The 26,998-nt window shown below is 38.1% G+C and overlaps 1 protein-coding gene across 1 annotated transcript in view; it reads right to left on the bottom strand.

Moving 5' to 3' along the window:
- Positions 1-20,460, bottom strand: part of MS4A13 (membrane spanning 4-domains A13) — a 41,293-nt gene extending 20,833 nt beyond the window's left edge. The window contains exons 1-6 of the mRNA XM_065882450.1: positions 20,410-20,460; positions 18,346-18,486; positions 14,759-14,815; positions 13,682-13,801; positions 5,552-5,647; positions 2,076-2,202 (exon numbers count right to left, since the gene is read on the bottom strand). Coding sequence (XP_065738522.1) covers positions 2,076-2,202; positions 5,552-5,647; positions 13,682-13,801; positions 14,759-14,815; positions 18,346-18,474 — 529 coding nt within the window. The 5' untranslated portion in view covers positions 18,475-18,486; positions 20,410-20,460. The remainder of the gene's footprint in view (positions 1-2,075; positions 2,203-5,551; positions 5,648-13,681; positions 13,802-14,758; positions 14,816-18,345; positions 18,487-20,409) is intronic.
- Between the last annotated feature and the right edge of the window lie 6,538 nt (positions 20,461-26,998).

The following is a 26,998-nucleotide window of genomic DNA, read 5'->3' as shown; positions in this document are numbered from 1 at the left end:
AGCTCTTCAGAGTACCTGGAAAATAAATTCTTCCTTGTAATAATATCATATTTAATTAGGGAAAAGCTTTCCAATTGGAGCCTACAAAAATATGTGTGAAGAATTTTCTGAAATACTGAAAAGAAAAATTCAACTTGTTTTGTATTTTCTCTTGCACAAAATCTGTGGACTTTGTAGCAGCTTTGTTACACAGATATATCATCAGGGCTCACATCACGTAAGAGCACCGGGAATATTCTCACATTTCTAAGGTTTTTTTTTTTTTTTTTTTTTTTTGCGGTACGCGGGCCTCTCACTGTTGTGGCCTCTCCCGTTTCTGAGCACAGGCTCCGGACACGCAGGCCCAGTGGCCATGGCTCACGGGCCCAGCCGCTTCGCGGCATGTGGGATCTTCCCGGACCGGGGCACGAACCTGCGTCCCCTGCATCGGCAGGCGGACTCTCAACCACCACGCCACCAGGGAAGCCCCTCTAAGGTTTTTAAAAAGCACTCTCAGCTTCCTCTGTAACAGTTGTATGATCATCTTCATTTTTGTGACACTGAAAAAAAAATTAACTTCTTATAAATCACATTATGATTCCTAAAATCATACAGGTAGTAAGTACTTAGTTTGTTAAAAATATAAGCAATACTGATGTTTATAGAATAAAATGTTAAAGTGCCATCTGTCCTCTTTCTGTTCCATCTCTACCTCAACCCACTCTCTTATTTGCTATTGAACCACTTGTAACTTTTGGTATACTCCCAGGCTTTTTTTTTTTTTTTTTTTGGTACGCGGGCCTCTCGGTGTTGTGGCCTCTCCCGTTGCGGAGCACAGGCCCCAGACGCGCAGGCTCAGCGGCCACGGCTCACGGGCCCAGCCACTCCACGGCATGTGGGATCTTCCCGGACCGGAGCACGAACCCGTGTTCCCTGCATCGGCAGGCGGACTCTCAACCACTGCGCCACCAGGGAAGCCCCCTCCCAGACTTTTATAATAAAATATTTATGGTCTTCTGCAACATGAACAGATGCTGGCACCCCAAAAGTCACCTTGTCATGACATTCCCAATTATTACCCATTCCTTCCCTTGAAAGTAATGCCGTTTTGACTTTTAGGTAATCAGTCCTGTCTTTTCTTTCTAATTTTACCAACAGCTTCCATCCCTCCCTAAACATTATAGTTTAGCTTTGGTTTTGCCTGATTTCACACTTCCTATGAATGGAATAAAAAAGTATGCATTCTTTTGAATTTGCCTTTCAATATTCAACATTATATATATGAGATTGATCTATGCTGTTAAGTGTAGTTATTGCTTATTTTAATTTCTATGTAGAATTTTTTTCTCAATATATTCACCTCTCACTGAATGCATGTCCACTTTGGGACCATGATGAATAACACTGATATATATGTTTATTTTTTTTCCCTAGAAGTATATCTTGCTACATGTGTACACACAATTCTGTTGGGTGTATAACAAGGACTGAAATTACTGATCGGGTATGCACAGCTTAACCTTCAGTAAATAATGCCCCAAAGATTTTCAAAGTTGTTGCAGTAATTTATACGCCAATTAGGAGTGTGTGAGAAATTTCTTTTATCCATAGTCATTACCATCACTTAGAACTGTACTTTGAAATTTAGTCTTTCTGTTAGGTACTTAACATCTCATTGTAGTTTTATTTTAATGTTATTTTTGAAATGGCTGGATTTACGTCTGATGCTTTGCTATTTTCTGTACGTCTCACGTCTTTTATGCTCCTCCTTGTTTTTTTTTAAAATTAAATACTTTCTGTGTATTATCTTAACTTCTTTGTTAATTTTATTTTGCTATGATTTGGGGAATTTTCTTAGTCACTGGTCAGGGATTACAATATGCATTTTCACTTCTCACAATCTGCTTCAGAGGAATGCTAATTTAATTCCAGCAGAATACAGAAACTTTGTTCCCATGTAGCTGTATTCCTTCCCCTTCCTCTGTGCCTTTGTAATCTTTGTGTATGCCTTTATTTCACCTTCATTTTTGAAGGATAGTTTTAAAGGATATAGAATTCGTGCTTGACTGTTTTTTTCCTCCAGCACTTGAACTCACCATCCTCCCGCCTCCAGGCCTCCGTTGTTTCTGATGAGTCCGCTGTTATTGTGGTGACGCTGCACGTGAAGTCATTTTTCTCCTGCTGCTTTCGAGATTTTCTTTTATCCATTTGGCTCTGAGGCATCTAGGAGTGAGTCGTTTTGTGTTTATTCTAACTGGAGCTCACTGAGCTTCTTAGATGGATAGGATAGAATTTTTCTTCAAATTTGGGAAATTCTGGGCCATTACTTCTTCAAGATTTTTTCTTGTCCCCCCACCTTCTGGTGTTCTCATTATGCATATGTTGGTGCACTAGACAGTGTCCCCCACATCTCAGAGGCTCTGCCCATTTTTGTTTTCTGTTCTTCAGACTGGATGATCTATATTGGTCTATCATGTTTGCTGATTTTGCTTTCTGTCAACTCAGATTTGCTCTTGAGTTCCTCTAGTGGGTTTTTCATTTCAGTAACTGTATTTTTAAATTCCAGAATTTCCATTGGGTGCTTCTAAATAATTTCACTCTCTTTTATTGATATTCTTATTTATTAAAAGATTAACAGCTTCGTTGAGGCATAATTGATATACAAAGAACTGCCTATATTTCATGTGTACTATTTGATATATACAAACATAGTGATACCATTGCCACAATCAAGGTAATAGACATTGATACTCTTATTTGATGAGTCATTGCATCATCCATTAATTCTTTAAACATGTTTTCCTTTAATTCTTTGAAGCCTTTCTTTGTGAAGTCCAACATTTGTTCTCCTGTCCCCTCAAAAAAACTGTATCTATTGATGACTTTTTTTTTCAAGTGTATGGGACACTATTGCCTGTCCTTTGCATGTCAAATGTTTTTGCTGAAAAATGAATATTTTAGATAACGTATTTTAGTGACTGGATTCTGATTGCCTCAGCTTCCCTCTGGAGTGGTTGTTATTGCTTTCCTTTGTGACCTGCCTGTACTAATTCTAGTGGAGTCTGTGTCCCCTGCAGTGTGTGGCCTCTGATATATCTGCTTACTTTTTCCTAGTTTTTAATTATTGTTTTTATTTGTAACCCTGGTCTCCTAGGGTTCTCCCCTGGGTCAGAATAAGTGGGCAGCCAATGACTGCTTAGAGGTCATGCTTAAACACCTTGTTATGGGCTGAACTGTGTTTTCCCTCAAGTTCATGTTAAAGTCCTAACCCCCAGTGCCTCAGAATGTGACTGTATTTGGAGATAGGGTCTTTAAAGCAGTAATGAAGTCATAATGAAGTCATCGGGGTGGGCCACAATCCAATATGATTGATGTCCTTATAAGAAGAGGGGATTAGGACACAGACACATACAGAGGGAAGACCATGTGATGACACAGAGAGAAGAAAGTCATCCAAGAGGCAAGGAAAGAGGCCTCTGAAGAAACCAACACTTGCCAACACCTTGATCTTAGAATTATTCCAGCTTCCAGAATTGTGAGAAAATAAGTTTCTGTTGTTTAAACCATCCAGTCTGTGGTAGTTTGTATGGCAGCCCCAGCAAAGTAATATACATCTTAAGCTAGTCAGACTACCACACTTTGTCAACGAATCAGTATAGCTTAAGGAAGGTATTCAAAGTTTAGGCCATTTGTAAATCTGTCACAGCTTTTATCCCGTGTTTGCGAGGCCTCTTATTCAGCCAGGAGTGAGAGCTTACTGGGGCCCTCTCCAGTCTCCTTAGTGCGTGCACACTCACCCAAATTTGTAATATTCCAGGCCACAAGGGATAAATAGGATACTATCAAGGCCCACTTTGGCTATCTTTTTCTCAGAATCTCCCTGTTAAGTTTCTGGCTGGTTGCCAATTTCTCGCCTCAACAAATATCGTAATCTTAGTTAGGCTAGGTGTTATATTGGCTTTTACAGATTGTCTGCAATGGAGATCACTATTGTTTTAATACCCCTGGTCATAAAACTTTCTTTGTTCTGCTCCAAATAAAATAAGCCCTCTCCAGCAGTGGTCCTCACAGTCTGACTCACTCAGGTAAACTTCTGCAAAAAGGAACCTGGGGCTGAGGGGGCAAGCTGGAAGGAACTAGAGCCGCTCCAAGCTAAAATGTCACAGACATCCACTGTTCTTACCCAAGGTTCAGTAACTTTTCTTAAACAAACACTTCTCAATTTGTTATATGCTTTGGTAAATTTCCAGAATCTTTAAAAGGTCGTTTATTGACAATTTTGTTCAGTTTTTTTTTTTTTTTTTTGCGGTACGCGGGCCTCTCACTGTTGTGGCCTCTCCTGTTGTGGAGCACAGGCTCCGGACGTGCAGGCTCAGCGGCCATGGCTCACGGGCCCAGCCGTTCCGCGGTATGTGGGATCTTCCCGGACCGGGGCACGAACCCGTGTCCCCTGCATCGACAGGCGGACTCTCAACCACTGCGCCACCAGGGAAGCCCTGTCCAGTTTTATAATTTCTTTTAAGGGAAATCTGCCATGTCCTCACCCAGCCATTCTGGAAGCCCCACCATTCCCTTTTCTTAGAAAATCCTTTTTCGTGTAGTCTCATAGTTACTTATGCACTTCAGTTAGTCTCTGCTCAGAGGGTCTTCCCTTACCATCCTATGTAAAATAATCTTTGCCTTACCTCCTTACTGTGTTTTGTTTTACTCTATAACACTTTTCCACTTCCTGAAATTATTATATATTTGTTTGTTTATTGTCTTTCTCTCCCATTGGAGTGCAGGCTGCTTGATGGTTGGGATGTTGTTTTGTTGATCACTGCAACCTGAGTGCCTATTACATTGCCTAGTAAATAATAGGCCCTCCATAAATATTTGTGAAAGAATGAATGAGTGTTAGATATCTCGTTTTTTTAAGGTTGAGAGGAAACGTCTCATCAACTTTTGTGGGATTGTGAATTAATACAGCATTTTGGGATGCTATTAAACTTGCAATTACACTTCTAGGAAGCAACCACCTACAGACATACTAGTCTTGTACGCAAAGATATATGTAGTGGGATGTTCACTGCATCATTGTTTATAACTTAAACTGGAAAGAAGTTAAATGTGCAGCAGCAATAAAGGAATGTTAAAATAAATACTAAGGAAAACTACGATGCTATTAAAAGGCATTGTTTACATATGCTTACAATGGAAAGATGTTCATGATAGCTGAGAAAAAAAGCATGTAACAAAATAAGATGATCACACAATTAGTAAGAAAGAAAAGTGCATGTATGTGTGTGCATGCCTTTTTGTATAGATTTTGATATGTGAGCATGATGGGGACTATATTAAGAGGAGAATAACATTTTACTCTACAATTTTTTTACATTTTAATATTCAGTTTCACATATGACTTTTGTAATTTTATAAACAAAAAAGAAAAAATTTAAAAAGTAAATATTATCACAAATTCTATGTTTATTAGTTCCAAACATATTGTATCAGAACCCTTCATCTCCTGCTAGAGTGTGCTTACTAGAAACCTACATCTCTAGATTTGCCAGAGGGTTACATCAAAACTTACCAGACCAACACAGCCGAAGATCGTGTATGTGAAAGCAATACACAATTCCAAGGGGTAGAAGCCCAGTAAAACATGTGAAATTTCTCTCCCAAGTTTCTGAAACCAGAAAACAGGGAGACATCTTGCATTATCATCTTTTGTAAAAATTAGAACAATTTTTTTATTGAAGTATAATTTACAATGTTTTGTTTCAGGTATACAGCACGGTGCTTCAGTTATACATGCATATATGTGTGTGTGTATATATATGCGTGTGTGTGTGTGTGTGTGTGTGTGTGTATATATATATATATATTCTTTTTCAGATTCTTTTCCCTTATAGGTTACTACAGAATACTGAGTACAGTTACCCATGCTACACAGTAGGTCCTTGTTGGTTATCTACTTTATATTCAGTAGTGTGTATACATCAATCCCAGACTCCTAATTTATCCTTCACCCCCTCCCTTTCCCCTTTGGTACCATAAGTTTGTTTTCTCTGTCTGTGAGTTTATTTCTGTTTTGTAAATAAGCTCATTTGTATCTATTGAGATGATCGTATAGTGTTTACTCTTTAATTTGTTAATATGGTGTATCACACTGACTGATTTGTGGATATTGAAAAATCCTGTATCCCTGGGATAAATCCCACTTGATCATGGTGTATGATCCTTTTAATGTATTGTTGGATTCAGTTTGCTAGTATTTTGTTCAGGGGTTTTGTGTCTATGTTCATCAGTAATATTGGCCTGTAATTTTCTTTTTTTGTGTGGTATCTTTATCTGGTTTTGGTATCAGGGTGATCACGGCCTCAAAGAGTGAGTTTGGAAGTGTTCCTTCCTCGGTAATTTTTTGGAATAGTTCCAGAGGATTAGGTGTTAACTCTTCTCCAAATGTTTCGTAGAATTCACCTGTGAAGCCATATGGTCTTGGACTTTTGTTTATCTAAGTTTTCAAATCACAGATTAATTTCAGCATTTGTAATTGGTCTGTTCATATTTTCCATTTCTTCTTGGTTCAATCTTGGGAGATTGTACCTTTCTAAGAATTTGCCCATTTCTTCTTGGTTGTCCATTTTATTGGCATTTAGTTGCCTGTAGTAGTCTCTTATGGGCCTTTGTATGTCTGTGGCATCAGTTTTAACTTCTCCAATTTTCTTTCTAATTTTATTGATTTGGGCCCTCTCGTCTTTTTTCTTGTGTCTGGCTAAAGGTTTAGCAATTTTGTTTATCTTTTCAAAGAACCAGCTTTTCATTTCATTGATCTTTTCTATTGTTTTCTTAGTTTCTATTTCATTTATTTCTGCTCTAATGTTTATGATTTCTTTCCTTCTACTAACTTTGGGTTTTGTTTGTTCTTCTTTCTCTAGTTGCTTTAGGCATAAGGTTAGTTGTTTGAGATTTTTGTTTCCTGAGGTAAGTTTGTTTCACTATAAACTTTCCTCTTAGGACTGCTTTTGCTGCATCCTATAGGTTTTTTGGATCGTCATGTTTTTGTTTTCATCTCTAGGATTTTTTTTAATTTCCTCTCATTTCTTCAGTGATCTGTTGGTTTAGTAACATATTGTTTAGCCTCCACGTTTGTGTTTTTTGCAGTTTTTCTCTTGTAGTTTATTTCTAATCTCATAGCCTTGTGGTTAGAGAAGATGGTTGATATGATTTCAATTTTCTTAAGTTCACCGAGGCCTGCTTTGTGGCCCAGCATGTGATCTCTCCTAGAGAATGTTCCACGTGCACTTGAAAAGAATGTGTATTCTCCTGATTTTGGATCGAATGCTCTATAAATATCAGTTAAGTCTGTCTGGCCTAATGTGTCATTTAATGTTAATGTGTCTGGCCTGTTTCCGTATTGGTTTTCTGTCTGGGTGATCTGTCCATTGATGTAAGTGGGGTGTTAAAGTCCCCCACTATTATTGTGCTACTGTCAATTTTTCCTTTTATGTCTGTTAACATTTGCCTTATACATACTGAGGTGCTCCTATGTTGGGTGCATGTATTATATATTTACAATTGTTGTATCTTCTTCTTGGATTGATCCCTGGATCATTAGGTAGTGTCCTTCTTTGTTCCTTGTAACTGTCTTTAGTATAAGTCTATTTTGTCTGATATAAGTATTGCTACTCCAGCTTTCTTTTGAGTTCCATTTGCATGGAATCCCTTTTTCTATACCCTCACTTTCAGTCTGTATGTGTCTCTAGATCTGAAGTGGGTCTCTTGTAGACAACATATATACAGGTCTTGTTTTTGTATCCATTCAGCCAGTCTATTTCTTTTGGTTGGACCATTTAATCTGCTTACATTTAAGGTACTTATTGATATGTTTGTTCTTATTGCCATTTTGTTAATTGTTTTGGATTTGTTTTTGTAGGTCTTTTTTTGTTTTGTTTCCTCTTTTGTTCTCTTCTTTAGCATTATGTTTGGATTCCTTTTTCTTTTTTGTGTGTATATGTATTATACATGTTTGGTATAGCAGTCTATGTATATATCCATGATTGTTTTAAATTGCTCACCTCTTAATTTCCAGTGCATTTAAAATATCCTCTATTTGTACTTTCTTTCTCTCACAATTACTAGTTTTGATATCATACTTGTGTGTGGATGATTTCCTACTTTTACTGTATGCTTGCCTTTACCAGTGAGCTTTCCCATTTTGTAATTTTCTTGTTTCTAGTTGTGGCCTTTTCTTTTCTGCCTAGACAAATTCCTTTAGCATTTGTTGTAAAACACGTTTGGTAGTGCTGAATTCTTTAAGCTTCTGCTTGTGTGTAAAGCTTTTGATTTATCCATCAGATCCGAACAAGAGCCTTGCTGGGTAGGGTATTCCTGGTTGTAGGTTTTTCCCTTTCATCACTTTAAATACATCATGCCACTCCCTCCTGTCCTGCTGAGTTTCTCCTGAAAAATCAGCTGATAGCTTTATGGGAATTCCCTTGTATGTTATTTGCTGCTTTTCCCCTGTTGCTTTTAATATTTTTTCTTATCTTTACTTTTTGTCAATTGATTACTATGTGTCTTGGCATGTTCCTCCTTGGGACTCTCTTCGCTTCCTGGACTTGGGTGACTGCTTCCCTTCCCACTTTAGGGAAGTTTTCAGCTATTATCTCTTCAAATATTTTCTCTGGCCCTTTCTCTTTCTCTTTTCCTTCTGGGACCCTTATAATGCAAATGTTGGTGCATTTGATGTTGTCCCAGAGGTCTCTTAAACTGTCATTTCTTTTCATTCTTTATTCCTTTCTATGGCAGTGATTTCCACCAACCCCTCTGTCTTCCATCTCACTGAACCGTTCTTTTGCCTCATTTATTCTGCTTTTGATTCCTTCTAGTATGTTTTTCATTTCAGTTATTATATTCTTCAACTCTGGTTGTTCCTTATATTTTCTTTGTTAAAAACTTCTTGTAACTTTTCCCTCTGTATATACTCTCCCTGAGTTCTTGGATCACACTCACAATCATTATTCTGAACTACTTCTTGTGTGTGACTGCTTATCTCCACTTCACTTAGTTGTTCTTCTGGGGTTTTATCTTGTTTCTTCCTCTGGAGCGCACTCCTTTGCTGTCTCATTTTGTTTAAATTTCTATTTGTATTTTTATGTACATGGTAGGTTAGTTACATTTATCGACCTTGGAGAAGTGGCCCTCTGTAGGGGATGTCCTATGTATCCCAGCAGTACACTCCCCTCTCATCATCCAAGGGCCAGGGGCCAGCTGGTCCCAGCGTAGTTTCTGATCTGTGTTGTAGAGTCATTTCTGCAGGCTGGAGAATCATAGTTTTCTTGCTTCTGGTGTCTGCCACCTAGTGTGTTAATGAGCTGGTTTAGAGGCTTGTACAGGCTTCCTGGCAGGAGGGGCCAGTGCCTGCCTACTGGGGGGTGGAGCTGGGTCTTGGCCCTCTGGTGGGCGGGACTGTGTCAAGGGGCATGTCTAGATGTGGCTGTAGGCTCAGGATGTCTTTAGGCAGCCTGTCTGCAGGTGGGTGGGGCTGTGTCCCTCGCCTAGTTAGTTGTTTGGCCTGAGCCATGCCAACACTGGAGCCTACAGGCTGTTCAGTGGGGCCAGGCCTTGGCGCTAATGACCAAAGCAAGATGTTGCCTAGAGGAGCGTTCATGCAGAAAAGTGCCCAGTCCTTATGTGGTTCTCTCAGCTAAGAACCCAGGAAAACCTGAAGAAGCAGAGAGGAAGCACATGGAGATCGGCCCTCTGCCCAGATTGTGGAAAAGCCCAGAGGACACACTGCCCTCACTTGCATTGTTATCTTTAGTAAGTGCAGATATGGTCATGGAAGGAGTTCCTAATGTGAGAGTCAAGGAAAAGGGAAACAGAAGAATAAATAAGCCTCTTTCACCGTTTGACTTCCGCAGGCGTTCCTATGCCCGTGCCTTCTGCGTGCTTTCCGAGCTTTCATTCCCCCAATTCATTATCTACAGCTTTCATTCCCCCAATTCATTATCTACAGCTTTCATTCTTGATCTTCATCACTCAGCGGTCTTGTCTCAATTCTTACAACGCTTCATCCTCATTCTCTTCACTAGAGTCTCTGGCACAGCTCACTATCCAAACTCTTCAGTCAACAGGACTTAGCTATTCTGTCTCCAACGATAAGACGGCTACCAGGAGGTTTTATCAAGCGATTCTCATCACTAAAACAGCCATTATTAATTACAAAGTTACTTAAATTTACGTGTGTGAAAAGCTCACACAGAAACTGCTATAGTATCAGATGGAAGAATGCATAAATTCGAAAAGAGAAACATTTCACTCGGAAGTATAAGGTGATTGTGATTTCTGGGATAAATAAAGCACATCCCTTTTGTTGCTGTTGGAGAGGTACTTTCAACTACATATGACGATGATGATTTGGTACTAAGCCTGAAAATAAATGTAGTTTCTGTGCTGGCTGCGGAAAGACAAGAATGAGATTCTGACCTAGAAAGAATAACATCATAATTCCCTCTCCTTCCATTCCTTCATCTTCCCCCCTTTTTCTGTTGGGTTTATTTAATGCCTTTTATAAGCAAGAAATTATCAGGTGGTAGAGATTAGATGGTAAGAATGAAATGACAAAAAATTCCTGATTTCTCAGTTTATATTCAATAGAAAATATAGAAAGATAATATAGGGTAACATATGATAAGGTTAAAGATGTCCAAATGGATAAGAACTTGATCAACAATTATACGGGACAGGAGACGCACCTTAAGCCATTCATATCTAGGAAGGCTTTGTAAAGAGGTAGGACCTGTGAAATAAAGACTAAGGAAAATGAAGGAGGAAAGCAATATTCTAGGCAGCTTTAGTTTACTTGTTTCTTTGTAACCTATTTTGTTTCAGAAAGAATTTAATAACATAAATTAAGAGTGTGGGGCTTCCCTGCTGGTGCGGTGGTTGAGAGTCCGCCTGCCGATGCAGGGGACACGGGTTCGTGCCCCGGTCCGGGAGGATCCCACATGCCGCGGAGCGGCTGCGCCCGTGAGCCATGGCCACTGAGCCTGCGCATCCGGAGCCTGTTGCTCCGCAATGGGAGAGGCCACAACAGTGAGAGGCCCGCGTACCGCAAAAAAAAAAAAACAAAAAAACGGTAAAAAGAGTGTGACAAAATACTTAAGAAATGGAGACATTAAAAAAACCAATAATAAGGCTAAATTATATATCACATGACCTACAGTTTGATAATGTGAGCAAAAAACTGAATGCAAGAATGAACATAACATTTTTTGAGAAAATGATAAAGCATGTTTAATTCAGGTAAAGTGTGCATTCATGATGATATTAACAGGAAGATAAAGAAAAGACTGTAGGGAGTTTGAAATGGCAAAGTAAAGAATTCTCATTTAATTATACTGACAGAAACATAATCATAGCATTTTAGGTGGGAAGTACTTGTGACCTCTTAGTTGGCAAGACTGTAAAAAGTAATTTTGCCCACACTCCGTAATTTATGTGTGTTAGTGATATTCTCAGACAAACCCTTCCCCTGAAAGTGGCAAGTTGTGTGCCAGAGAAGTTCAGATAGGAAAAGAACAGAAAGAGTGACTGAGTTCTCAACACATAACTTAAGCCTCTGAATCCAGCTAAAGTCAGTAAGTGTTCTTTTTTGGGAAGTCAATTTGGGCTGTATTTCTTGTCACAACCAAAAGATCCCTAATTAATAAAAATTTAAGTAAATGATAAACAGTACTTGGCAATTGGGAAGACAGTGAAAAGATAAGGGTGAGGATTACATCAAGGTTTTGAGCCTAGGACACTGAAATAAGGGAGTCTTGCGGTACAGTACTTTTGAGGAGGTAAACATTTTCCACTGTATATACATTGAGTTTGAGATGATGATGACAGAAGCATATCCAAGTAGAAAAGTTATTAGAACATTAGAACAACAGGCTTGGAGTTTGGGAGAGACAGAGCAGTTAACTAGTAGATATGTGATAGCATCTTCTCCGTTACACATAAAGAAACTAAAGAACGGGGAAGTTAAGACACTTGTCCAAAGGGTCACACAGTTAGTGAATATGAAAGGTAGTATCTGAACAAAGGCAGTCTAGCTCTGGATTTATTGTATGAGAAGTATTTTGCAGAGGCATGAACTTTTGGGGATAGCTGAACCTATCTGAGAACACTGATAACTTGATGAGTTTGTGGATTTAGCCAAGCCACTTTTTTATGTTAGAAAGATGGCATATGAAAAATCTTGTAAAATATCGATTGCCTTAGAAAATGTAGGTATATAATTCTATAAGGCCTCTAGGAAAAGACAGTATATAAATTCATTTTGTGTAACTAATCACAGCAAACGAAGCTGAAACTTGTGTTTGGGAGATTGTGAAATTGATCATTAGTACTGAGTTCACGTCAGACAAATACAGTGTAAAATGGTTTGTAATACTGTTTGCAAAGGTAAGTCTTGGCAATTGTCCCATATTATCTTAAACTAAGACAATAAGCTTATGAGTAAGAGTGGTAAGCTAAAATAACTTGAAACAATTCTATACTTACTAATTCCACCCCTCCCTATCTCTGCCCTTGAAATAAGAATTGAAGATACGTAGATTGGATTTCCAGGGCAAATGAAAAATTTTCTTACAATTTACAGGGAAAATCTGATGCATGCTTATTTAAATCGATACATCACTCATGACAGACAATCTATTTGGAGGTATTACTGCATCTTCTCTCATCATCTTATTGTCTTCTAGGCTTTTGTTCTCCATGTTTGGATTCCTTCATCTAATGGTCCCCTTTATAATATACTGCAGGCATGGAGAGAGGGTCTATAGCGGAGGACAAGGAAGCTTATCCCTCATCTAGAATAAGCCTTCTACTCAGAATTATTTTGAGTTAAAATTTCAAATTGTTATTTGTTTTATTCTGTTGTTCAGTAACAAAGAGGCGCTCCACTCCAATCCGTTCTCCATTTAAATGGAAGATTTTTATAATTATTGCTGAAGTCTTTTGCAGCACTCATATTCTGTTATTCAGAATTTAAAGTCAACACAACTGAAATAAATCTACTGTCATATCAGTAAAGATATTCCCATTTACTGGAGAACGTTACTATCTTAAAAAGAAAGATAGTTATTTTTCTGGTACAAAGTATGTGATTGGATGTTTAATTGGATGGAAGCAAGGCAGATTCATACACGTTTGGCATTTGAGGACTTAAAGCAAAATTCATGTGAGACACAAAAATAGGCTATAGATGAAAATATCTATGTTAAACCAGAAATGAGTAGCTGTATACAATTCCAACTACTAGATGCATCAACAGCAGGATTCCTTTGTTGATTTGCGGGAATGGTTTTAACGTCTAGGATTATACTTCTCTTTCATTAAGAGAGTCATCCTAATGTGTGTATACATATACGTATACATACACATGTATGTATATATATATCCTACTATATATATAACTTATCACTGAAGTCTTCAAATTTTTTACTTTATTTTAATTGGGCATGTCAAGATTTCAAACATTCTATTAATATTTACCAAAAAAAAGGTTAGAGTTATTTTTGAATTAAAACTTTCAATCAAGAGCTTACTACAAAATCAAAGAATTTCATGGGGGCCAAAAAAAGCCTTATTTTATCTCCTCAGGCTTCAAAATCTCTGAAAAGAATAATTTTGAAATTAAGATGTTCCTATAGAATTGGTCACTTACCGCTTGTCCGTAATTCCTATACGACACAGACTCAAAAGAAGACAACTCCATTACCGTTAGAGCCACTGCAATAACGGCAACAATTATGCATAAGATGTTCATGACCATAGTACATGTAAGCTGAAAAGAAGATACAGGTTTATTACACTCAGAATAAACAACTTGGTTAAACAGTTTGTATTGCTGAAAAAAAAAACTCTAGTTAAAACTTTGATCTAGTTTCTGAAGCTTTAGAAATGTTGGTATATTTGCCATCAGAGTAAAACCTTTTTCTGTTTTATAAGAAACCCAGTTAATCTGGAGGAAACATTGAAATATCACACCAGTACGCGTCACCCTTCCATGTGGGCTCAAAAGTATTATATTTTACAATCTTCTGAGTCAGTTGCAAGAAACGCTTATGATAGATGATTTGAACAAAAGGAGTTCTACTGTAAAAAGAAAAAAAAGATGAAAAATGACTGCTTGTAGAAACAGGCCAAATAGGATTCAATGAATTTTAATCCTGGGTTTTCATTCTCTAGGGAAATCCATCAATATCTTTGGATATTAGTTTTTTATCTGTACAATTATGAGAGCAGACTAATTAATTTCTAAGGTATCTTTTAGCTCTAAGAGTCTAAGTTTTTTTTCCTTCCCAATATCTTTCCACCTGTACTATAGATGGATCTTTATTCTGAACAGATTTTCTATTTTGCTGCAAGGTACAACTGTGTTCCCAAACTGGAGTTAGGAAAATGAAGTTTTACAGCAGAATTATGTCTATATATAAAGGCATTAGGTCCTATTACATTTTTTTCTAACGGTAAAATTCACACAATGTTAAAAGAAAGTAGAACACCAAACCAAAAAAAAACTCCACACTTAAACTTAGAAACCTTTATATAATATGATTGTAACTAATACAGCATGTTTGTCTACATTAAATTATATGCTCCTAGATTTTCAATTAATTCCTTCATTTATTTTACAGGTAGGGTAGATTCCTTCACTGTTTAATGCCCACCGTCTTTTCACTAAAACCTACTTAGCTTTGTGACAAGCGATTTCTAGGGTACCGTAAACATTTTAACTTACCAGGCGTGGAGATGGATGCCTTGCTACTCTTATTATGGAGACTCCTGAAATGATAAACTGGATATAAAAACATATATTTATAAAGACTCATTGACAATGCTCATCAACTTAAAAGTATTTTTAATAACTCGCTCTTCTAAGTCAACTATTTTTAGAATATTAAGAGTAAAAAAATATAAAGAAGTTTCAGTGGAAGAGGTGGTGACAAGTTTGTATCATATAGTAATGAAGATAACAGTATGGTCACTAATAACAGAAACATATAGGGGACAGTGGGCATAATTCAGACAGTGGGTTGTGGAATATGCCAAAGACGACTTGAGCAGTCCTGAATCAGGGACCAAGTTTGCTTATATCTGCGCATGCTTTCTGACCTCATTCGATTCTTACTTCTAATGCTATACTTCCTATTGAGATGCTGTCACTGATTATAATTACTGTGTATGAAACCAGATGTAAAAAAGTAGTCCATGAATCTATTCCGGATGGTGTTTGTACAAAATACATCTCTTAACTGAGACTGTAGCCATTATTAGCCTAAGAGCTGCTATTCATGTTTTTGCATTCGTTTTGTTAAAAAGAGGTTCCATTATTTCATACCAGGCTACTTTGTCTATTTCCCAGAAGTGTAAAGCTATGTCATATTGTTTGAATGTGGGCTGTACAATCCCTGTGAAATATTCCTTTTGTCTTATCCGTTTCAGTGGTTTTGACAAAGATCTAAGTTAAAGGCTAATTTGTGGAAAAATAGCATTCATACTCTACACCACATACGGGAAGCCCACACTTGACGCTTACTAATCACTCAAGGATCACTTAAGTCTACACACTCAGCACTTCATTCTGGAGCAAAACTGAGATTTCTAAGAAGGTACACAGTGAAGGTAAGAACTAGTTCAGAACACAAAGTAAAAATACCTTGTGAATTTTAAACTAGTGCTAACTAGATTACCAAACCACGTGCTTTACAAAATGCCTTTCAAAGTTTGTGACCTAAATGAGAAGGTTTGCATTGGATTATATTTAATTGAAATTTTAGACAACTTATTCTAGAAGCTAACCATGCTATTTTTATAACATGAATGATTAAAAACATTGAAGGACAGGAATCATTTATCTGGATTTTATCTGCAAATTTACTATTTTTCTCCTATTAGTTTACAAGGCAATGCTTTGACACCTATAAGCCAATGTACAAAGGCAGTGGCTCTCCTAGAGGCCACTGCTTCCTTTATCGCCCTCTCAAAGGGTGGCCATCTTATCTCCTACTGCCCTTCCATCACCGGTTCTAAGCACGGGTAAGTGGTCTCCTCGCCCCTTACTGTTACTTCCAACCATTCTTTCTCCTCCAGCTTTGAATCAGATGTCACCAGATTCTATCACCCACTATCCCTTCTGGTTAAAGTTCTATCACCCAGTATCCCTTCTGGTTGAAGTCATCTACTGACCCCTTGGTCATTCTTCTATTTCTAGGTGATTTTAATTCTTTTCTAACCTTTTCTCTCACACCTCTTAATCCTTGGTAATTTCAGAGTATTACTTATATGATCTTTCTTATAACCTGAGTTTGTAGTTCTTTGAATTTCTCTCCTCTAGTCCTTTGACTCTATCTTATTTCAGTCACTCACTCCCATGTTCATTCTCTTGTACTTATTTCCGTCAATAGGTGCAACACCTTCCAAATCTCAATTTTAATGATCTCACTCTGTCCACCACCTCCCATCTTTCTAGCTCACAACCTGCAGTATTGCAATTCTAACAATCCTTTGACCCCATCTGGAGCTATAATCTGAGCCCCTTACTTCTGTTATATTCTTTCCTTCACCAGCTTCAATCCCATGGTCAGCTATTAAAAACGCTCATTTTTATACACTCTCAACTCCTTTGCACCTTCCTTGTTGGATCACAGTTGTATGGTTAAACCAGAATCTTGATTAAATGCAGTTGTCCTTCTTACTACATGCCTGCGTCCATCAGCTGAACATGGCCTGAGAAAGATGTACGTAACCATCTTGACCCATCTCACTAGACAATCACGTTCTAAAAGCTTAAGTGAGTCCTTAAGCTGCATGAAAGTCATACTACTTTTCCACGATCCACAGACTCTCTCTCGCTTTTCCTAGATGGTTATTTCCTATTCTCCTCTCTCTACTCAAACACCCAATCCGTTCTCCATTCACACTCTCAGATCATGAACTTGTTTCCTAAATTACTGAGATATTTGAGGTCATCAGAAGAAAAGTTCCACAAGCTCCCAACACCCAACTATCTACCTATAAAATTTGTCCTTTCTCTCTGGCCCTCTACCTTCCCTCCTGTTACCTGCCTGGACACTATTTACATTAAAGGTGGATAATTTTTTGTTGGGGGCTGTCTTGTGCATTAGAGGATGTTTAGCTGTATCCTTGGCCTCTGCTTACTGGATGTACACCCACAGCTGTGAAAACCAAAAATGTCATCACCAAATGTCCTCTGAGGGGAAAAATCACCTCTAGTTGAGAACCACTGCTAGAGATCAACTGTCCATACTCCTAGCTATTTGTATATTAAAACGCTTCATTTCTTGCCTACCCAAGTCCATGACTCTAATAATCCCTCCCTCCCCCCATTTATCTCATACATCATCAATTTTATCTCTTCTGGTTCAGTCCCTTCAGCAAAAGACATGAAACAACTTACTGAAACAAATGAGCAAACCCTGCCCTGACCCAAGTTTCCCTCAACTACTACCTCATTCCTCTATACCACATTACACCAAAGCCCTTAAAGGAGTTGTCTGTATTTGCTGTCTCTAATTCCTCTCCTCTCATTTTTAAATTTTATTTCATTTTTTAAGTTTTTGGCCTAACCCATGGCATGTGGGATCTTAGTTCCCTGAACAGGGATCGAACCCACGCCTCCTGCATTGGAAGGCGGAGTCTTAACCACTGGACCGCTGGGTCCCTCTCATTATTTTTTAAACCAATTCCAATCAGGCTTTTGCCCGACCTTCCGATGATATTATTTGTCATGCTTACTATTGGCCTCCATATTGCTAAACCCAATCGACAAGGGCTGTCGATTCTCAGCCCTTGTCTTATTTGACAACATAACACAATTTAATATAATTGATCTTTCCCTACTTCTTTGTTCACTTGGCTTTCAGGATGTACTCTGCAGACTTTCCTACTACCTTATGGCTGTAAGAAACCACAGAAGAGTGCAGGTGATGACAAACTTAGAAAATTTGCGAGTATAGACTCATTGTGTGAGGAACCTAAGGTAAAGACCCTAAATACGAAAATTAACCATGCTAATGGAGATTATGCTTAAGATTCTGTCTTTCACACATCTAAGGACAATCCAACCTATGGTTGTCATTGTGTGTTCACGCCTATATCTACATCTCTTGTAATAGTACTGGTAAATTAAAGGTGCTTCAAAAATACTTGTTGAAAAAAGAAATCTGATTTTGAATAAATTACCAACATGGGATTTAGTTACTTAGCTCTCCTGAAAATTTTGTTTAGAAACTGTTCCCTATGTTCCACTAGTGGCATGAATATTATTTACTGAATGATTAAATAATATAGATATATTCTACTTACAATAATTCCCCATAAAGAACATCCTGTTTTGTAAGTTATAGGTTCATATGTCCCAAAGACTCCTTTAATTTGTCCTATATACAAAATCAATAGGAGATGCCACATGAAAACACTAAAGATGCCAATCATAATCTGGATAGCCTATGATGAGAAGAGAATGCTATTAGTATCAAAACCATGTAAGTGATAACATAATTCCAAAAAGTGCTGACTATGAGAAAAAAATTCAACATTTTGTTTTTTACAAAAGATGAAAGTAAAATAGAAATGCATTTAACTATGAAATTTCTGGATGGGTTAGTCCAAAAAGAGGGCCCTTACCAGGAATTACTGAGGTTTACCAAATAGGAATCAGTCATAGTTGGAGCATCAGACGGTTCAACAGTAATTCTGGTGAATTCTCCCATAGAAAAGTCGACAATCTGACTCTACTACTGGCTATCCTCCCCACCTAACAAGTAATGACGTGACAGGAGAATACTGAGGTTACTTCTTTTCCTTCAAGGCACATTTGGTATGGATCTTTTTTCACAAGCATGCTGAGGTGAGGTAGAGTCAACACAGAGATACAAAGAATACCCAAAGTAGACTCACTTGCACAAGGTCTTCCTATTGGTAGGGGAGAATTATTACTCAACTTTAATTTCTAAAAAGACAATTATAATCCCAGTAAATATGTACCAGTAAATTTCTGAATTTATATGTAAACTGGTATTTCAACTATGAATCACATTTTTAATTACTCTTTAAAAATTTCAGAGGATACATTATCTTCACTTTCATAAACTTCAATAGGAAGCTATTTAATGTTTTAATTTTAATGGATCCAGTTCTTTGTAAAGCAAGTAATCTATGAAACATAAATGCAATTGGCTCATATTAAAGATATGGTTTAGAGACGTTTTTTTTCATAGAAAACCCACTTTTTTGGGTAACAAACTTATGCATTTAGATTCAGATTTTAAGGTTTCCTCTGAATCAAATTTGGAAGAATGAAATTATTTTCAAAGGTTCTTTGGATCTGACTGGGAGAAAATCCTTTACTAGATCTCAAAATCCTTGAGAGCCTGGAATTTAGTTGTTCCACTGTTGTCACCAGCCTCTAACATGGTGCCCAGCATAGAGCAGGCACCCAGTAAATACCTCTTGAACAAGCACGTCAGTACCAAGAACATTAATTCCACATGACTTTCTGTTAACTATAAAAGGAGGGAGTGGGCTTGAGAAATAGTGTCTACTTTTATATGGACTGCAGCTTTTCTATATAAAACTAAGAAATACCTAAGTAGCCAAATCTTGTAAAGGGCTCTTACAAGAAAGCAAGGCTGCTAGTATCTGGAGAAGGGCAAAATGACTTTTCCCATTTAAGAAGTATTCTTAACCTAGAGCCAATGAATGGGTTCTAGGAGGTCATATGCTTCCCTTTCCACACACATAAATGAGTGCAAAGGATTATGATATGTATATGAGTCTGGGGAAAAGATGCAGAGCTTTCTTCCTATGCCCAAAGAAGTCTGTGACTTGAAAGAGGTTAAGAATCTCTGCTGAACAAGTCAGGTAGGAGACTTAGATAACTGGTCTACACAGTAGCCAAATTCAAAGGAGAAGTTCACATCCAGTGGGAAAAATTTTTTTCCCCCTCAGAAGTGATCTTTGAAATTCCTTGGTGTTTATTAAGAGAGGTAGATAAACTCTGTCTATACTTTAATAGAAAAGACAAATTAATAATAATAGTCCTACTGCATAGACATCAATATAGTAATTAAAAAGATCAGTGATACATCTCTCTCACACTTAAAAAAATCTTTTTTCTTTTATTACTTTTTTGATTTATCCATTACTCTGTGTATATTGATTTAGTCAGTACACATATCTAAGCACATATTTGTTTATAAAGGGCAATGAGATCACATTTGTAGAAGGCTATCAATATTTTTTTAAAAACCCAAAAACGTTTACCCTTTTGACTTAACCAAATCTGCTGCTCTCCAGATTCAAGAATATTCCTTATTAAATAGAAATAGTGCACGATCCGGAATTTAGCTAAAGTGAAGTCTTACTTACCCCTAAAACAAAAGAATCTGCTGTAGAGACTTTTGAACAACACGCACATAGAGCAATACTACCAGCATTGCCTCTAGATGATTATGTCTCTAATCTTTGGCGATGTTTTTATTAGCAAACGTCTACAAAAAACAGTACAAAACACATATACACGCTTTGTTCAAAAGAAAGTACTTAAGTTCATTTCTTTTCTTATGGTTTTGCAACCATCTCCCCAAACTCTGAAGCAATCGCTTTTCCACGGCTTAATTGTTAGAGGCAATTTGTATCCACCTGTTCTGAATAAGTCTCCATAACTGAAAAGCCTCCCTCTATGACTAAAAAATATTGGTATATTACAGATATTTTCTCTGAGTAGTGAACAGTGTCTCTGGATGATAAAGTATAAAGAACACCTAAGGAATGGTGTTAGAGGATTTTCAGTAAAGCTGTTCACAGTTCATTTGCAGTTCATAATCAATTCGGTGTAACTCATAATGCCATGTTGGCATTTTTAAAACCAAATTCTTGGACTTAAATTCATCATGGGCTTGTGATTTTTTTCTGACACATACTTGCTACCTAGTTTTTCTTTCTGTAAGATGAACTTTTTCCTCCATGAGACCACTTATCAAAGTTGCTTCCACAATCCTAAAGGTTCTTCCTGTTTTGTTTTGTTTTTTTCCTGCTATTCCTGCATTTTCCCCTGATGTTTAAATCACCTTCTTACTTACGCGAACATTAAAAACTTGGTTCATAATCGTATCCCCTTCTGGGATTTTATCCACTTTTGGATCTGAAATTACACTGTTTAACATCTTCTAACACGGCATACTTAGGTCAACAACATGAGTTACACCATTTAGCCATCCAGGTGATCATCTAGAGGATGATCTCAAAACTTGAGCCTTGGACCTTCCAGAAACGAAAGAGGAGTTTGACTAAATGATCTGTCATTCGCTGCACCCTTAAAATCTCATGATTTGATTATTTTAATGAGTCTCTGGTTTCTAAATTTGATTTCCTGAATGTCTCTTAATTCTATAAAGTATAGAAACAGAAAAGGCTAGGTAAGAATACAAGAGCTGGTGAAAGCAAATAGAGAACACAATATGTTAATAACTGAATTACAACTAGTAAGCTTTATATATTCAAACATCACCTTTGAGAAATACCAAAGAAAGGCAACCAGGATTAATAGGCAACCAAGATTAACCACTCTGTCAGGTTTAAAAGACACAGAATTACAGAATTCATATATAGAGTAATGAAGAAAATTCATATCTAGATTGCTATTGTCACTTTTCAGATAAGAGGAAAATAATAAAAATAGTAAGCCCTTTTGTGTATATAGAAAAAGTCTTTTCACATTCATAGTTTATGGTGGAAGCACCATGAGTGCTTGGGAAGTAGAACATTTAGCATCACTATACTCTCCATCAGGCTCCCACCAAAACTACTTCAAATGAAGTATTCATTAAAATACTAAGAAAAAAAGTGTGTGTGTTTAAAATCGTCAATTTAATTGACAGTAGGAAGAAACTACTAAATGCTACAATATATTCCTGCAATAAATGATGGTTAGAAGTTAAAAAAAATTCTGCATTGGGTTACTCTACTACCCAGTTAAAAACCAAAAGTAGAGTATAAAAATAAAATTAATCATTTATTTGTTTTTATTTTCTGGTGATCCCGTCACTAAACCAGAAAGCAGCTGCAGGAAAGCCCTTATTCTCAACCCTATCCTCACTCCCCTAAACTTGCGTTACACAGAAGTTCTGGAATCACACAGAGCGCATGTCTAGAAACCACTTCACCATGTTTAGCATTTTCAGCAGGGGTGCAACTCATTGTCTTCAGAAAAAAGTGCAAATTCTTCGGCAGGGCCCATAAAGCCCTTCATGAACTGCTCCCTGCCCACCTTATCGGCCTCATCCTGGCCACTCCCTCAGTTTCAGCCCTAACAGGGGCCACGGCAACCTTCTTTGAGAAGCCTCCTCTGCCTCGTAAGTCTGTTAGATACTCCTCTCGTTGACCCCCTAACATTCTGTGCATACTTTCTATCAGGGTGTAGTCTTAACTTTTGATTTTCAGGACAGGCTTCCAAGTCAGTGTGAGCCCCAAGAAGTCTAGGAATTCATTTCTGTGTGTCCAGGGCCAGTCCTGCACTGCAACCAAGAGACTCAGACTTTATGAAATAAGCTACGAGATATTACCTCATACCAGTCAGAATGGCCATCACCAAAAAATCTACAAATAATAAATGCTGGAGAGGGTGTGGAGAAAAGGGAACCCTGTTACACTGTTGGTGGGAATGTAAATTGGTGCAACCACTATGGAGAACAGTCTGGAGGTTCCTTCACAAACGAAAAATAGAATTACCATATGATCCAGCAATCCCATTCCCGGGCATATATCTGGAGAAAACTCTAACTCGTAAAGATGCATGCACCCCAATGTTCTTAGCAGCTCTATTTACAATAGTCAAGACATGGAAGCAACCTAAGTGTACATCAACAGAGGAATGGATAAAGAAGATGTGGTGTGTGTATACACACACACACACACACACACACACACACACATATATGCACTATGGAATATTACTGAGCCATAAAAAAAGAATGAAATAATGCATTTGCAGCAACATGGATGGACCTAGAGATTATCATACTAAATGAAGTAAGTCAAAGACAAATATTATATGATATCACTTCTAAGGGGAATCTAAAAAAATAATACAAATCAACTTATTTACAAAACAGAAACAGACTCACAGACATCGGAAATGAACTCTTGGTTACCAAAGGGGAAAGGAGAGGGGGAGAGATAAACTAAGAGTATGGGATTAACAGATACACACCACTATACATAAAACAGATAAACAACAAGGGTTTACTTTATAGCACATGGAACTAAATTCAATATCTTATAATAACCTATAATGGAAAACAATAAGACTGTACACCTGAAACAACACAATATTGTCAATCAACTACAGTAAAATTAAAACAAACAAACAAAACAAAAAGACTGGGCGGGCAGGTGGGTGGGTGAGTCCAGCCCCTGCAAAGGGAGGGAAGGAAGAGACAAGAAAAGGCGGGTGAGGGTGGGGAGACATTGAATTTGGTCTCCACGCCTCGCCGGGGCTTTTAACACTTAACAAACCCCGAAAGCAAAGCGATATCATTACCCCTCATTTTACTTGTTCAAGGTCCTTTCGCCCTCCGAGGTCCAGGTCCTGGCTAAGGGTGGTGGTGGTGGGGGGGTCCTTGCTGCGACCGAAAGCGATAGCGCTGCCCCTGAGCGTTCGTCCAGACTGGGTCCTCCCACCAGTGCCCAGGCCCGGCTGAGGACGCGGATCTCTGCTGGCGGCACCCTCAGGCCCAGGTCCCGAGACCCTGCCCAGCCGTCATCAGGGAGAGCGCAAGGCACCCAGGACCCAGCCGGCCCTGAGGCTCCTCGGGTGGCTCAGGCCTCCAACTACACGGCGCCGCCGTGGGATCCTTGCGCGCATGCGAGCTAGCGGGGTGTTGGGGGAGGGGAGTGCACGTGCGCAGACTCATTAGAGTCTGGCGGGCCATTTTCTCTGAGCCGAGCAGACTACCGCTGGGTGTCCCTAGGAATGGCTGCTCCAAACCACGGTTTCTCGTATTTGCCTTTCTGGTGCGTTTCTTATATATATATCTGCTGCAGAGCGACCAGGGTCTCTGATGAAAAGTCAGTCCTTCACCGTTCTCAAGAAAAATTGTGGCCACAAATGCACTTTAGAAGGTTTACATATTGAAAAAGGCAAGTAGCTGAGTCATTGACTCTTTTTAAACGTTAAGTAGTCAAAGACGGAAATTAATGAAGAGACTATTTAGCGAGACACCGGAATGACCTTTTGATCTACCTGCTGAGGTGAGTTTAGCTTTCAGGTTATACCTGGCATTAGCTTTCTATTGGATGTGGACAGTAGTTAAAACAGTGTTTATGAAGAGATGTGTAAAGAAGTAGGGGTAGCAGCAGCTAGAAGATAGATAAGAGGCAGATCTGGGAAGGTGGGAAAACAGCGAACTCAAGCCAACGTTGTAATCTTGAATTGGCTGAAAGTAGAGATCACCCTGTTACGCAACCATTATGACTTCGGCATTAAAGTACCTGGAGAGCACATGTTCCTGCAGCTCCTGAACCTTGTGAAATGTAATTTATTCCAGGAACATTTATCTTGGCATTTTGGAAGTTAAAAGTCAGGTTTGGGATGTAAATATTTAGTGAAAGATAGCCAGTGATCAAAACATCCAGAAAGAGAAACTGACTTTTCTTTTATAAAGAAGTTGCCTAAGTGCCACTAATACCCTTGGCCAAAGCACAATTACAGGTATGTCTTAAAGCTGCAAAATCTTTTATGATTATTTTATAGCCTGAAAATCAGTTATAAACTCAATAACTTTATCTTTCGCCCCATGGCTAGCTTCCTTACCTTGTGACTCTAAAGCCTCCTCAATTACAAGAAAAGTATATGCCAGGGTCTCCTAAAACCTTTACATTTTGTATTGGTCAGTATATCACTGAGGGTTACCTGCCTAAGAGCAGAGAGGGTTCTGACAATATTAAGCATTCTGTGTGCTAAAGAAAGAAGAGCTCCCTTGAATGTGTCTTCAATCTCAGGACTATGGATTTAGTAGAAACGAGAGTCAGTTCTGATGAGATGGTGCCCTGTTGTAACTTGCTGCCATGATTGATTGATTGATTGTGAGACAAGTGAAGTATCTTTTCCTTTTATTTAAGGTTTAGCCAACAGTCTCTGGAAATTATCTTGGATTTGATGATTTTCTTGGATGGGGGTTCAAATATATATTAATATTTATTCAGTGACTATGAATACATATTCATTCACATGTATTCAGTACGAACATAGGTGAGAAGAGATGAGCGAGTCAAACTGCGAGACAGTCCAAGTTCCTTGGTACTTAATTCCTCTGATAATATCACAGATCGGTAGGCCAACCTTACTTTTCTCTGTCCCTGTAACCTGGATTTAGAAATTCAGAATTCATTTATTTTTAATTTTTATCCTTTGGTCCTCAATAATTTTGCATCCTTCAACAATGAAGAGATAGTCATGGTTTGACATCCCATTTGACTTTTAATCTTTGTTGTCTTAAATTTTTCTCCATGCAGATTATGTTGTTAATTTCCCTTGAATTGGTTCTCAGGATACAAAAGACATTATGAGGAAATGTGGTGAGACCACCATGCCTGATATAATGCTGTTAAAACCATTGTTGGGGATCATTGCAAGGACTCTGTAAGCCCTGATAAAATATCTTGTCCAAATTGCTACACGAATTTCATTTTACTTATACTCAGGAGAAAACAGATGCTTCCTCTCTGCAAACATCAGACTGTTCTAGTAAGAAAAATGGAAATAAATCTCTGTAATGCTGGGGCACCGAAGCAATTGAGTTTATTGTAGAAGTGCAATATGTATAAATATTTATATAAATTAAATATATGTGTATGTATACACATACACGCACATATATACCTATGTAGTAGATTTCAGTTTTTATATATTCCACCCTTGAACAAAGTGAGGGACCCCCACGCAGTCAAAAATCCACCTATAACGTTGTAGTCAGTCCCCCATTTCCATGGTTTGGCATCCATGGATTCAACCAAGCACAGACTGTATAGTGCTGGATTGTGTATTTATGTATTGGAAAAAAAAATCTGTGTATAAATGGACCCATGCAGTTCAGACCGTGTTGTTCAGGGGTCAACTGTAGTTTAAAAATTAGTTTTCTTTTTTTCCCCACATTTACTATGCCCAGGCAATGTTATATGGCTAACAGGTGTTTAAAGATAAGCTAAAATACATTAAAATTTTGAAGAGTTTGTTTGAGCAAACATTGATTCGAAGCTGACAGCACCAAACCAAAAGTGGATAGAAGCACTCTGCCGACAGGAGCTAGGGGAAAGGTTTTTATAGAGGAGACACAGAAGCAAAACAAGGAAATTATTTGATTGGCTATAGTTTAAATGGTTGCCTTATTTGGGAAAGTCTAGTTGGATGTTTATGATTAGCTGTTCTTAAGTTTCGTTTTCGAGCACGTTTACTCTGGTCTAGGTTTCGGTTTGCTGACGTAGGCTACCAAGGCATCAAAGCCACCCCAGTCTAATGGGCTCCTTGTTTAATTACTTTAACACATTGGCTTATCTTACTTAAACTTTCCAATATGCCTATGATGTACATACCATTGTTATCATTATTATTATTTTTAAAAATTTATTTAGGTATGTATTGTTTGGCTGAACCGTGCGGCCTGCGGGATCTCCGTTCCCCCACCAGGGATTGAACCTGGGCCATAGCAGTGAAAGCCCTGAATCCTAACCACTTGGCCACCAGGGAGCTCCCTGTTAGTCATTGTTTTAACAGCTGAGAATACTGAGGCTTGGGGAGGTTAAGGGTCTTGTTCATGTTCACAGCTTATAAATTGGAGAGTTGTGATTCTAACTCCAGCAGTCTAGCTCCAGAATCTGCACCTCACTTGCTTTCTCTAGGCCTCCTTCAGGAAGAATTCTGCCCAGGACTGTCATGAGAATGCATGAAGAATTCTGTTGG

The sequence above is a fragment of the Phocoena phocoena genome, chromosome 8 (genome assembly GCF_963924675.1).
Source record: "Phocoena phocoena chromosome 8, mPhoPho1.1, whole genome shotgun sequence".
NCBI classification, from domain to species: domain Eukaryota; kingdom Metazoa; phylum Chordata; class Mammalia; order Artiodactyla; family Phocoenidae; genus Phocoena; species Phocoena phocoena.
The sequence above is the reverse complement of the archived record's forward strand: the minus strand, read 5'-3'. Positions and strand labels throughout refer to the sequence as shown.